At 38.7% G+C, this 14,729-nt stretch overlaps 1 protein-coding gene across 1 annotated transcript in view; it reads left to right on the plus strand.

Moving 5' to 3' along the window:
- EPSTI1 (epithelial stromal interaction 1) overlaps window positions 1–14,141 on the plus strand; it is a 41,771-nt gene extending 27,630 nt beyond the window's left edge. The window contains exons 7-10 of the mRNA XM_062514775.1: window positions 5,965–6,058; window positions 9,257–9,340; window positions 12,085–12,158; window positions 14,054–14,141. Of these exons, the coding sequence (XP_062370759.1) occupies window positions 5,965–6,058; window positions 9,257–9,340; window positions 12,085–12,158; window positions 14,054–14,141 (340 nt within the window). The remainder of the gene's footprint in view (window positions 1–5,964; window positions 6,059–9,256; window positions 9,341–12,084; window positions 12,159–14,053) is intronic.
- Window positions 14,142–14,729: the final 588 nt, after the last annotated feature.

Raw genomic sequence — 14,729 nt, forward strand, 5'->3', positions numbered from 1 at the left:
TGTTCATTTGCTCCTGATTATTTTAAGCGTTGTCAATTATTTAGCTAACAGGCAGAAAACTAGGCTTTTATAGACATCCAAAGGGACTCTCTTGAGTGTAATAATGAAAGCAGTTTATTGAATGCCTGTGAGGTTGCTTTCTAATTGTGCGCATTAATCTGCCCATGCAAGCTGGCTGAAAATATAGAAGCAGATTGCACATGCAGATGGAGCACGCAGAATGGAATGCAATAGACTTATACAAAACTGCATTTTCCTTAAAACTGGATTTATGCTTATTACTTCAGATAAAAAATTAAGCTTACATCTAAAATAACATCCAGGAATACTGGATTACTTGGTGGCAGGAATGAATAGCTGAGCTGAGTTATTTCATCCAGTCAGGGAAACAAAAAAAAACAGGTGGGTTGAGAGGATAGATTAGTTTTGAGTGTTGGTAGTAGATGATGAAAATAATTCTGCTGAGAAAGTTGCTTTTTATTTTTCTTTAAACAACTTATTTCAATACTTTCTTGAAGCCTTATACCTAAGATGAACTGGTGCCACATTTTTTTCTTACCCTAAAACTCAGGAACAGATGCTCAAGAACTTGCAGACAAGAAATCCTCCTAACTGAAGATAGCGATGTTTGATAGCTATCATTAGGTTTGTCCAAGTTGTCTGTACTATGATCTTGTTTTACTGCTGGTGAAGTCTGTGAATACTGTATTAAGCTTGGTATGTTGCTACTGGGAGGATTTCTCTTGGAAAGCAGGTGGACTAAATATCCAGAGAATGGCCTTGCCTCACAGTAAAGGGCATCGCAGAAGTGCCATCAACATCATACATGTACTTGATATGTTAATAATTTCATGTAATTTTTACCATATAGCCTCCAGCAAAAGATAAGTCCCCCCCAGAGCTGTTTTTACTACCTTGGCTCTTGTCATAGTCCAGCTGTGGGGAAAATGGCAGTGGCTTGTAACCTTCTGAATTTATTTAAACTGAGTAAACTGGTTGTGGTACATCTCTTCAAAGAGGAGGGGATGTGAGAGGAAGCATGTGTCGCTGTGTATTAGCAAAAGCCAAGTATCCTTGGTGGGATTATTTTCACAAACAGTATTATTGGCCCCCCAGCATTATTCCCACTTTACCAAATTATATTCAGTAGTGAAAGTCCCATCTACACCTCCTTTTGGAGTCTCTTTCTCCATCTTCCAACCAAGAAAGTGTTGGAAAGCTTCTTCTATTTTAATATTTAATTTTGTTAAGTCAGTACCAGCCAGCCTACCTTGTGGGTCACAGCAAATTCTTGACCAAGACGCACAAGGCAATGCACAAGGCAGAGCTCTCACTGAGGAAGGAGCAAGGGCATCAATGAAAACACACCCACCATGGACCTTACTGAAATGAGGGGCAGCATTTCTTCTGGGTAGGCCTTTGTAGGGTTATGCAATTGATCTTAATTTCTGCAAAAATTGTGGAAGTTGTTATGCTTAGCCAATTAAGTGTTTTGGAGTGGGGAAAAGTTGTAGGTATACTTGCTGGTACTGCAAAAAGGTGTCTTGAATGAAATTTAGGGTTGAGTTTTTGTGTTGTTGGATTGTTTTCTTTTCTGAGAGGGTGAGTCCTGCTGCTTTTTAAAATTATTATGAAACTTCTGGGTAGATGTGTGAAACTAACATTATATATGTATTATGCATGGTTCTTAGTTTTCTAGCTGAATTGGAAGAAAATGGTGAAACATCACTTTAGCATTGCTTACTGGCAATTAGTTTGGAAGCTGATGAGTCCTTGTCACTCACTAAAGAAGCATTAATGCTTTTTCTGTGGTCTTAGTGACTACTCAAGTTGTCTCGTGTTTGCAATGACTATAATGTTTTAACTGCTTTGGGGTTCTTTATTTTGATTTTTATTACTGTCTTTGAATGACTTTTAGCATACCTGTGGACGTTCATTAGAGCAGAATTGTAATGGTGGAGATCCTATAGCTTGAGAAAACAAGAAGTTCATGAACTGTCTTGTTTTCAGTAGTAGTAAGAATTGGCTATTATATTTTAAAAATTGTCAAGAGAAATAAATATATTTATGATAAATGCAGAGATATTGTGCTGCCTTTTTTTTTTAATCCAAATGTACTGGCATAAAAGCCAGTGTATTTTTTGGTATACTGGCATTTCAATATCCATCAATTAAAGCAAAAGAATTAAATGCCACTGGTTCCATTGGGAGGAACTAAAAGATTACAAGAAGGCTTTTTTAATTAATGCATTTTTAATGTAAGTGTATAAAACAGACTTAAAGCTGGGGACTTTATTTGCAGGCAGAAAAATTATTTTCTCTCTGTTCTGAGAGGAACACAGTCTCAAATTAAAAGCTTAGCAAGTGGCACTGTGCAACTCCTGGATTAAAGAAAATGCTGGGTTCTGAGTCCATGTCCTCATTCATGTCCCTAGGGATGAATTTCAAGACTTGTTATCCTTGTAGATGTGACAGTAGTTAAAAGCAAATGACACACTAAACTGAAGACCTTACTCTGCAAAGGATTTTAGACCTTGGATCTTGCAATGAGATCATTCTGGGTCTTCAGATCTTTTGCAGTTGCATTCTAGACTCAACTGTGGACCTTTCTGCTTCTCAGCTGTCAGGGCTGGTGATCCTGTTGGAGCATGTGAACTCCTGCACAGGCCAGAGGAACCTTGGCTCACTCTGGCTTTTATAACCATCTCCTCCTCTGACCCTACTGGGAATGTGGGCAGCATTTAGTCACAAACAGAAAGAAATGCATGTGGGCTCACAAGTAGCTTGTGAGTGCAGGTTGCCTGAATGACACCATTATCAGTGGAACACCTAGCAAATTCATGGTTCTGCACTTTACACATACTTGTTGAACTTCAAATAAATGGTCTTGCATAGCAACTTTTAAAAAAACGCTCTGCCTGGAGAGTAGCTTTAGAATGTAAAGCCATATACCCGAGGCCCCACAGAGACTATCTCCAACATGGACTGATTTCCACTGTCATGCACCAGCCCCTTCTAGCACATTTCTCTGTGATCCTGGCAGCAGAGTTAATATTTTCCCATGATGGCTCTTAAGAGTTTTTCAGACTCCAATTCCAGTATTGTGCTTCACTCCCCCACCTCTGCATCTGTACTGAGAAATTAAACACTGTCAATCACTGTCACTTCTGAGGCCAACAGGCCTGAGAGTGCCCTCTTCCATTGATAGATAACTTTTTTACCTCCCAAAATGGTGTGGTAGCATCTAAAATGCCTGTTGGGAGAATGTGGTTGATATTCATTCCTGGACAGAAGCCAGGAGTTACTTGTGAAAGTGCTGTTTGGGACAGGTCAAAACTATTCTAGAAATAGTTACTGCGCTATAGATGTTGAGTTCCAATGCTAAGAGTAGTGCTTGGTGCTATTAAACACACCAGAATGGGAGGAAGCTGTTTTAATTAGCAGAGCAAAAGGTTTTTTCCCAATGGTGTAATGGGAGACTGGGCTACCAAGCCAAAATACCCTCATAAGATACTCCAGCTTAACCAGAGCATCAGTGGTTCTCTTCTCTTCTCTTCAGACTGATGCTTTGGAGTAGTCAGAACTCAGGCTAGCAGCCCATTAGGAGAGTGCCTTCTTGGTTGGTCTGGATCTCGTATCTCCTTTTGCCTAGCTGTGTGAAGGGTATCAGGATTCTGCTGTATTCAAATCAATTTCTTCATCTCTTACTCTTCTTTCCTTAATGTTACTAAGTTTAATGTTACTAAGTTACTAATTTTAGCATTTTTATTAGTCCTTGAAGTTTCAGCAAGTGAATGAGATGTTGCTCCAACTGTCTGCCTCTGTACTGATATTCTGGTTTCCTTCTGGAGATACTACTTTCCAGAACCTTAATTGAGCAGTCATCTCCCTGAATTCTCTCATTCTGTGCAGCCTGGTTTAAGCTATGCTCTGCATTGTTATGACTGCAGGTTTAGCATTATGAAAAATACCATTTAGGCATTATCTGACAACCCTGGGTGCATTGCTGGGTTTCCATAGAGATGACACAAAACAGATTAACATATATAAGACCTGACTTGTCTTTCCTCAGAAAACTCAGAAGTCTGAGTTCCTTTCTTGTGATAGGAACACTTCATTATTGTATTATTTAATATAGTGAAGTCAGGTGTTTCTCTGTTTAAAGGCATTGCACAGTCTTGCTGAAGAACTTTATTTGCTTCCACTCTTGTAATTGTCTTTTCTAATACTAAAAGTGAGTAAGCTTTTCACCTATCAGTGTACTGATCTGGGAAATTCAATGACCTCCACCACATTTTTATTCAAATAATGAGAAATTACACATTTTGCATGTCATTCTCTTGTCATTGATAAGAAATTAGGGCATCTAGGTATAGCACCAAGTTGCTACGTATTTTTTCGCAGAGTTTCAGCCTTCTCAAATATACTCTAGATTTTTTTGTAGGAGTTCTTGGCCTTCCTGGTATAGAAATAAATTGTTATTTGATCAGTTTCAGCAAGGGAAGAGAAACACAGAACCTGCAATTTAAATCCACGTGTTCCCAAAAATTTCTGTGCAATCTTACCTCTTAATAACTCATCTTTGAAAAAATTTGAGTGCTTAACACTTGTATAAGAAGACTATTAATTAGTTCAACCTTTATATACAGGTACTTTGTAGATCAGGACAAACAGTGTTTCATCTGAATTTTTCCAGTTCTTGTGCCAATATTGTCTGAGGTCTGTGAACTACCTAGGTAATGGAGGAAAGGGAAGTGAACTGGGAATGGTGAGACTCTAAAAGCCTGACTTGCTAGAATTTAAGCAAGTACTTTGTACCTGAAGTTGTAACATGGTTTTGTATTGTGTAGAGTAGCAGAGAAGAACTTGTGGATTCTTGTTCTTTTTCCCAACTTCCCAATATATCACTCTTTACTGTCCAGTAGGACACTTTACCAATAAATGATTTACTCTCAGTTTTAGATCATGGAGTGAAATACAAAAACACACTTGGTCTGTTTCAGCTGTTAATCAGAATCACTCTTCAGCAGCCAAGGCTTTTTTCTTGTTTAAGTCTTTGTAGTGGCATCTTCTCCCACACAGAGCTGCCCTGTGAGAAGAGTAAATCTTTGAGTTCAGTATCTCTTGAAGCACTCTTTCTGCTCTCACTTCAGTGCTTTCACGTTTCCCAAAGCTGTACACAGAAATAAAATTGCCTCTTTCCTCTAACTATGTTCTTTGAGTGAGAAAAGTCTTCAATATACGTGCCTGGGAGTGCAGGTTAAGAAACTGATTCCTCACCAGAGCACACAAACTCCCATTCTTTGGTTTTGTTTGTGACCCAGTTTAATTGTACTTGGTCGAAACTGTGAGCAAAGTGATGCTACTTTAAAATTCTGGGTTTGTTAGTCATGAAGCTGGAAAAAGAAAATTACCCTTGCCAGAATAAGAAAGAAAAGTGTTGTGCATTAACTAAAGACAAGCATTTTTTTTTCTATGGTACGAAATGCTTGAAAGCCTTTCTGCTTGAGAAAGTAATCTGTTGTAAGGCTGCATTGTATTAACTGTGAAGGAAAATTTGTGAAAATAATATTTTAATGTACTTAGCTGAGATTTATAGATCTGGTAGAAGGATTTGCAACAATTCAGTGAAGCAGTTGCATCCTCGTGAAGTCCAGTGGTATGTGAGTCTGTTTTATAGGAGCTTTACAATGAGGAAAGCATAGCCACTGTACACCCCAAATATGCAAATGACCATAACTGTTTGCTTAAAAAATCATTCCAGCAAATGTCTTATCCACAGAATGGGATCTGTATCCTCTGTCCTATTTGTCTGTTTCCATAACCCTTTTTTTTTCCTACCTGTGATGTTTTTCAGCAGACACATGATAAAATGTCTAGGCTAGATTCCAAGGGTAGAATAAAAAGCTGTGTTTATTTTTATGGAGGCACTAACAATTCTATTTGGATTGAATTTCTTCATAGCAAAACCAATGAATTACTGAACAGATTGGACGTGGGTTTGCCAAAGAGTGATTCCTATCAGATTGCTAATCCTGGCCCAGAATCTACAGCATGGGTAAGCAAAACCATAGTGTGTGCTGTATTTTCTATCAGCTTTCCAGGTGCTGTCAATAGTGTAGTGTTAGAATATCCTAACTGAGCTTAATTGCTGAGACATAACTCAGTGAGCACCAAGGAGTCTTTCTGGGTGAATGAGACTTCCTACCTTATCTCTTCCACACTGGCAGGGAATTCTACATAGTAGAGGGCTGTTCACAGATCTCTTTCTGATAAATGAGAAATAGATTTATATTCTAAGGTTAGATGAGAATCTTAAGTATGCCCTGTACCCATCCACTGGGGGTAAGCTTTTATGAAATCTCAATTAGTTAATGCCAGCAGATGCTTTACTGCATTAAAAATCCAGTCAAAAGAGAAGCTTGTTTCTCATTGCATCCTAAAAGTGATTCCATGCACTGCTTGGGGTCTTTATCCCAGTTTGAACTAGTCTGGTAAGCATCAGTGTAATTAGGAAATAGATAAAGTATTGCTTTAATTTCATTATTCCAATTGACTCTAAGAGCCTTTTTCACATACAATTAGTCTCTTCATGTCTAAACCAAGCTTTCCTACTAACGTAAAAAGTTTCAGTGAGGAGTATTAACCCTGAGAGAGAAGTATTTCTCCTGGAGGGAGGTTTGTAATTGGGGAAGGACAGAAAACAGGGAGCCAAATAAACAGAAATTAACATTGGATGTGACTCAGCAGAAGTTTGGAAGTATCTGATCTGGGCAGTCCTCTCTTGTACACAGCCTTGAGCACCAACTGTTGGGTAACAGGAAGAGAAGATTTGCCTCTATATTTCCTCAGATACCTTGGAAATGGGGAAAAAAAATCCTTCCTTTATAGAAATTGCTGCCAACAGGGTATATGATACATCTGTCTTGCCTCTAGTATCTCTTCCTGGTTTTCATGGCATGAAAAGGGAAGGTGATATTGAAAATAGGTTCCTTTCCCCTTTAATTCTTCAGGATATCTTGTATCTCTGAAAACCCTGAAGACATTTTAGCAAATGTGGGCAGATATATAGCTAGAAAGTGCCAATTTCTGCCCAGCACTGCTGGACAGAAGGTCAATTGCAGGAGAGTGGCTTTCAGACTGTATTTTGCAGTCCTGGATGAGCAACCAAAATGAAGGGATATGGAAAGGGAGAAAAGATGTCTTGAAACCACTTCTACCTCCCTCTTGAAGCATCTAACACTCCCAACAGTGGGAAGTTTGCTCTTTGGTAGGGAAGGCCTGGCTCTGCAGCCTTTGTACAATGTGAGCACTGAACGGTGAAGGCAAGTGAGCTTGTCCCCATGACTGACTTGGATTTCAGCATTTTAGTGTGCTACCTTCATATCCATACAGAAGTGGGTGGATGGCTGAAGGAATACTGAACTATTTCAGTTGTACACATCCTACTTTTAGCCTTGGTCTTCTGCTTCACCTACCTTTGTGTGGCTTTCTCATTCCATGTTATGACAGGCTTCTCAAAAAGTTGTTACATCCCGTAGTTCATCTTTCACTCTGCTAGTGTCCAAGCAGATAAAATAACTCATTTATGTGTACTGTTCTTTAGTACTAGCTGACATTGTCTTTTGTGTGGCTGCATTTCTGTAGCTTTGTGAATTGAATAATCACTTGTTTGTAACGCAGCAATACAGTTAGCAAAGTCTTCCCAACCAGCTTGGATGAGGTCCAGTCTATAGGCATAGACACAGCCTCTGAGCCACGAATCTAAGGCACAGAACCAGTGGGTTCTTATCTAAATAAACTTGGCATAGAACCAAAATGCTAAACCAATAGGAAAACTAGGACAAAGTTTTGGATATTACCTTGAATATGTCCTTTGTCTGGAGTAATTAAAAGGTTCAGTTTCCATGTGCTTGAAATAGTGAAGTGTGATAAGCTCAGGACATGCCTACTATGCATGCTCAAAGGGGGAATATGCATACACATAGGTGATTTTTTAAAATTTGAAAATCTTGTCCTGAAAACACTCTGAGACAATGCGATGCAGATCAAAGTTTTTTTTTTCCTTTCACATAATTTCTTGGATACTGAATTAGTTAATTTAGCACACCTAGCTCAACTATCATTGCCAAATGTTACTTCACGTCCATGAACAAATTTGACTTTTCTTTTGAGTGACTCTGTCATTGATGACTTTTTGGGGCTGCTTATTTAATCAAGCTCATAATTAATTTTAATCCTGTCTGTCAAAGTGTGACCAATCCTGTGTAGATTTTTATTGTCTTCCAACTTGATTAACATACTCTCCATACAATTTTCCAAGCCATTATGGAGAGTAATGAACAATATCGGACCCAGAATGAGTCTCCCTGGACACATATAGCAACTTCTCCCAGCTCAAAATTGAGCTATTAATAATTGCCCACTCTATTCTGTCTTTTTAGCAAATTATGTGCCTGTTGTTTTAATGGTGTCATTCTGCATGCCTATATCAAGTTTTGGGAAAATTCTGTAGACCTGTAACAAATTCCTCACTAAAGTCAAACTCGCACAGTTCTTGTATTAAATTATATCATTTTTTAGTGTGCTACACTATGTCCCTGCTCAAAGACCTTACTGTAGAAGTTCCAGTGTATAATATCCTAAGGATCCTCTAAGACCCTAATTGTAGGTTGGCTTTTTGCAAAGAATTACAACTTGCGAAAGATCAGGGCTCGTTATTGTAATGAAAATCTATTGCAAAGTTATTACATTATTCAAGATGTGAAGTCCAGATTCTCAATTTTCTTGATGACTTCCAAATAATAGCAGGTTTGATCTCTCCTGTTGCCTTACCTCCTCAAAAAGTCCTGTGTTCCCCTCTGTTACAAGGTCTCCATTCTGCTTTTTTGTCTTGTTAATATTTTCATTACTTTTCTTTCTTCCCAGAATACCCCATCTCACTAACATATATCCCAACTGTGTTTTCTGACTGCTCAGGATATCTTTATGGTTGTCACTGGGATGAAGAATAACACTTGCTGTGACCACCTGGGTGTGATGTGCAGGTGGACACTCAGCTAAACCAAATGACTGAGAGGCTTTAGGCCACTTCTTGTTTAAATTCTAGTCTTGAGACTAATCTGTTTCTTAAGTAACTGGAATCATTCAACACTTGTGTTTGTTAATTACCCACATAACAATTTGAGAATAAGGTTTGGGAGTTTGGCCCCACTCTCACCACACCAATATATTTTTATTTTCTGCTGAACAATAGAAAAGAAGCCATGCTTATAAGCAAGCTCTTCGAGAGGATGAAAACAGACGATTAGAGGAAATGAAGCAAGAACAACAGAGGAAGGTAATTATACATTAACAGTTTGCATATTGTATCATTTTTGCATGCTGTGAAACCAATTAAATACATTGATTACTTGTAGCCTATGCACAGAGCTTCTCTTTAGCAAAAGTGATTCAGTCACTCTTTTCAAATATTGTGAGAGAGATGAGTCAAGCTGTAAAATTTGAACAGAGACAGGACAATTATCTTCAGAGTTCAAGGCTGCTTGCATCTGGAAAATGAGCTCCTTTTCACCTCTCCACTTGAATAATTGTGCAGAGGGTTTTTTTGACCATGGCAACTGATTTTATAGGCTGAGGAAACCACTTTACTCTCTTGCAGGCGGAAGTCGTCCTACTGAGAAATTAAGGATGATCTCTCTGAATTTTCTCTTTCTAGAGAATTGAAGGCCATGGGCCCTGCTTTTTCAAATGGGGATGTGGAAATGCTCAGACTTGCTTTTAATTATAATATGCCTCTCTGTGCCCTTGCTGACCACCTAACTATAAAGAGTTTTGAATTGTCTAAAAAGCAGGCGTTCCATAACTGCAACTTTGAACTCCACATTCTGCATATGCACCATGCATTGCCTGAAACAGTTAGTTCCTCTGGTGCAGATTTGGGTACCATAGCCACATAAAGTTCATCTACCAAAGGTGATGGCACTGTGCAAAGTTACCTGTCTGAACCTGGAGTCAGGCTCCAGGTCTGACTGTGAATGTACAGGGAGGGCAGCACTTGAAAATCTAGCAAATAATTTGAAAACATGTGAGCAAGTGTGAGCCATTTGCTGTGCCTCTGCTGTTGCTAACATCCAAGTTAATGTTGCTTCTGCAGTGGGAGAACTTTAGCGCAATAAATTCCATGCACTCAGTTTTTTCTAGAGCTGGAGAACTTACTCATCCCCTCTTTCTTTACATGTTGGGAATGTGTCCTTATTTAATGGCATTCTAATAATTATGATATTGGGAAAAAAGGTGGGGGAAAAGGGAGTCTCTTAATTGCTATCCCATCAGGTGTATGCTCATTCCCCGAATCTATACAGAGCAAAAATCTTTGAAAGCCAGCCTGGGTGGGTGTAAAGTTCACCTGTTCCTGTGGTAGTCTGTACATGGATCCTTCCAAAGAGAAAATTACTACAGATGTAAATTAGCACGCCCTTAATTCACAGGTTTGGTTTAGGGGACTTGTGTAGAGCTGTGGATTCTTCATCAAGTTCCATGGGTTACTGAGGAGGTGTTGGCTGCTTCTAAGGCTGCTCTTGTTTGCTATGTGGTTGCAAGGACTCCTTGCCTTCATAGTTTCTGCTACCTATTGTACAGAGTATTGCATTACTTACAAACCTATTGTAAATAGTATGTATTTTAAGGGCTCCAGTAACTGTCCCTCAGCTATATGTTGGCTCGTTTCTACTCCAGACTAATATTTATTAAAGTAATTCTAGTGCATTCTATCTTGTGTGTACCTCCTAGCACAGTGTAGCTATAAAACATGTAGGTATTGTCAGCTCCCTTTTTTTTCTTCAGAACAGGTTTTAGTTTGTATTGCTTGATTTAGAAATTTTCAGTACACTTTGAACACTGCATAGTATACACACAATATATTTCAGAACATTACTCCAAGAGAGGAGTCGGCATATTGGAAAGTCAGATACTGAGTTTTAATTTTCAGGTTGAATAGTTATTTAAAATAGTGAAAATTGAGGTTGGCTTTTTTATTTCTTAATCCTGTTTCTTCTTTTAGAGTTAGACAAATATTGATACACAACACATTCTCAGTTATTGATTTTCTCCATACATTTATTGCATACTTTTTACTTAATGTTCCGCTTAAATTGATTTAAAAAAAAATAAATTTGTGGTTCCATTCAGTTTTTGAAGCTTTTATCTTACCACATCATTTTATGTTCGTTTCTATTCCTACTCTGTGCAGTTGCTATGGAAAATATGAAAGATGGGTTGATTCCTATGCCTTCCCCCTTGCCCTGCAAGCCAAGTCTCCTTTGCAGAAAGATCTGCAGCTTCCTGGGTGTGTTGCAGGCAGAAGGAGCTGGACAAACAAGCACACATACAGACTAGAGTCATACCAACTGTGTTTTCTTCACAGTTCTAGCTGAACTTGTATAAGCAAACTCTCCTAGGAAAAGAATTCCCTTTGACATTGTTTATATACCTTAATACTACGTAAGGCTAGTAGTCTGCTGCAATGCTGGAAGCTTGTACATGTTTCCATCCCACCATTTCAACAAGTACCATTTTCCCTTCTCACCCTGAAGAGAGCCCCAGCGAGCTGGAGGTGACACACCACATCACATACCCCAGATCTCACCTTCTGCTTGCACCTTGTAGAGGCAGGAGGCAAAGGGCATGTGTCCTTCTTACCTGTGGGTGTGACAGCTGTATCTGCTCCTGAATTTGGCTGTTGTCCCCCTTGGACCCACTGGGAAATTCAGATCTGTGTTTTGGGACAAGGGGAAGCAGACCCGTGTCTGGCATACCCCTTAAATGTAAGACTGTAAATGTCTGAGTCATGTAACTTCCCACTTTTTAAGGTTCAAACAAAAAACATCATCAATGTGCTGAAGAGAACTGGCCCAGGTTTTAACATAGTGCTGTCACATAAGTGAAATGATACGGAGAGAAGTTCTGACTCTAACTGAGGTTAACATCATCTGGAATTAATAGGGTTTGCAGCATAAGTATGTTAAATAAAAGTAAGTTAGTTTGTTTGTTTATTTGGTTGTTTTTCACTTTTATCATTGCCAGACTGAATTAATGGAATTTAAACAAAAGCAGGAAGAGGAAACCAGGACAAGAGCACTTAAAAATGAACAGAGGAGGTATGATGCAAAACATGCAGAATACACTCAAATTGAATTCCCACCTGGAAATGTTCTCAAGATTGAAGGCATTCATGCTTTAGAAGACTATTGCAATGTGGATCCCTGACCTCATCTCCGGTTTAGCCTTGCCTTCAAATGAGTACTAATATCCATCATTAGAACTGCTCGCTGTATGCTGTATGACCCAGTTCTCACTTTATTTATCCTATCAGCATAGGATACAGCAGAAGGTAGAAACTATAAATAGTTTCATGGGTGAGTACTAATACAGTAGCTTCAGCTGGGACACAGTTCATCTGTGTATCTGTATGTGAACCTAGGTATTTATATATTTTTATTTTATATCAATATTTTTATTTATTTTAGAATGGTCTACTTTGTCCATACTGCATCTTGGGGTTGACTGTCTCTGAGGTTAGCAGACAGAGGAAAAAAACCCCTGGGATTTGGTATCAATTCAGATGGAACCTGCAGTGCAGCAACACCTTCTGCAGCTGCATTTCTTTGCACCCCCAGGCTGTGCCCCACTGCTGTGACCTCTCTGTGCTCAACAGTTCTCATCTTCCAATTCTGCCACTTAACTGACTTTTCATTATCTTGAACCACAGCTTTATTCTCAGCTTTGTTTTCTGCTGGTAAAAAGAAACGATGCTCAGGCTCAACACCATTTGTTTCTTTTTTTTTTTTAATCATTATGTAAATATAAAAAAAAGTCTTCTGTAGACAACCACTCTTCAGACTGCTTCATTTCTTTTTTTTCTCTAGCAAAGACATCAAAATAATTACCCATAGAAGTTAATGAAGGATTTTTAATTCAGTCCATCTCATATCCCTAGACAGAAATAACACAGCATTTTGCTTTTTATCTCTTTCTTACCAATATCATTGCAAAACATTAAAACAACAGTCGTGTCTAAGCATGTGTATCGGTCCTAAGCAGTAATCAAAGGGGAAAAGAAACAGTTTTCCAAAGAATTACAGAATTATTTGAGTTGGAATGGACCTTAAAAGTCATCTAGTTCCAACCTCCCGGACATGGAAGACAACTTCCACTAGACCAGGTTGCTCAAAACCCCATCCAACCTGGCCTGGAACACTTCCAGGGATCCACAGCTTCTCTGGCCAGCCTGTGCCAGTGCCTCAGAACCCTCATAGTGAAGAATTTCTTGCTAATGTCCAATCTAAATCTACCCCCTTTCAGTCTTGCCCCTTATCACATGCCCTTGTAAAAAGTCCCTCCGTCTCTCTTGTAGCTCACTTTAGGTACTGAAAGGCTGCTGTAAGCTCACTCCACAGGCTTCTCTTTTCCATGATGAACAATCCCAATGTGAAAATATTTAAAACAGATTGAGGAAAACTGTCTGTGCTTGTCCATGCTTTCCAGATTGATAGAGCAGTGCAGGAAAATGCTAGAATTTCAGAGCTGGATGGTAAAGAAAGTTGTCGGCTACATAACTTCTCTCTATTAGTAATAAGCTTAAGTAGGGTTTTCTGCTTTTTATTAGGAAATCAGTACTTCTATAAACTTTCCTTGTGCACTGAAGGCTGAAAAATTACCTAAAGGGAATTGTCAAAGTAGGTAGCCTGCCTAAAAAGGTGGGTGGTGGTACACAGGTCATCTTTCTATGGAGAATTTTGGTGCATTATACACAGCAGCTGAGGTGTGCCTTTTAATCACAACAGGCTGATCCCAGGATAAGGATGGTGAATTGAAAATTAAATCCACCTGATCTCATGCCCATCCATGATTATGCAGCTCAGGCTTGAAAAATACGGGAAGATGGGCATTGAACAGATGGGAAGGGAAAGCCACTCACAGAATGTTAAATTTCAATAGTTCGTGAACTTCTCAGCTGCCTTCAGTCATTATTAATTTTTTATTGTACTTTAAGGGTAAATAATGCTTTCCTGGACCGACTCCAGAACAAAACACAGCTTAATAACATCTACCAACCTGGGTATACTGGACTACCTCAATGATGGCACCTTGGTAAGTTTTTGGTACGTAATGTAGACACAATTAGATTGCTTAGACCTTGATTTTTTTTCTCTGGACATTGTTGTCTGTCTGTGTTTAGCCTGTCTGACAGAACTTACAGCCCTGGCTGGCTGTCCTCAATCCCTTTCAAGAAGTAGTTCTGTCTAAAAATATAAGGTGTTCAAATGGGAGGAGGGAGGAACAGCTACTCTTGCTGCAGAACTTGTGTGCAAGGTACTCACTGCAAGGAGCCACATCCAAGGTACTTCCTTAAGTTCAGAACAAGGATAGTGAAATCATTAGGGATTTTTTAAAAGGCTTTAAATGAAAGATGCTTCGATATGCTGTAAATATTTTAATACGATATTGAAGTTGAAGGGGTAAATTCCCATATCTTTATCTCTATCTGTTTGTCTATCTTTGTATTTCCATACATACTATTCATTTTTTACTTATATAAAATTATGACAAAGAAGGCTTAACTACATTTGATTTAAAAACAGTATTTGTAAGGTTTCTTTGAAGTTATCTTTACCATAATCTATTAAACTATTAAACTATATCTATTCATTTTTTCAACTGTCCTAATG

This window comes from Cinclus cinclus, chromosome 2 (assembly GCF_963662255.1).
Source record: "Cinclus cinclus chromosome 2, bCinCin1.1, whole genome shotgun sequence".
Lineage (NCBI taxonomy): Eukaryota > Metazoa > Chordata > Aves > Passeriformes > Cinclidae > Cinclus > Cinclus cinclus.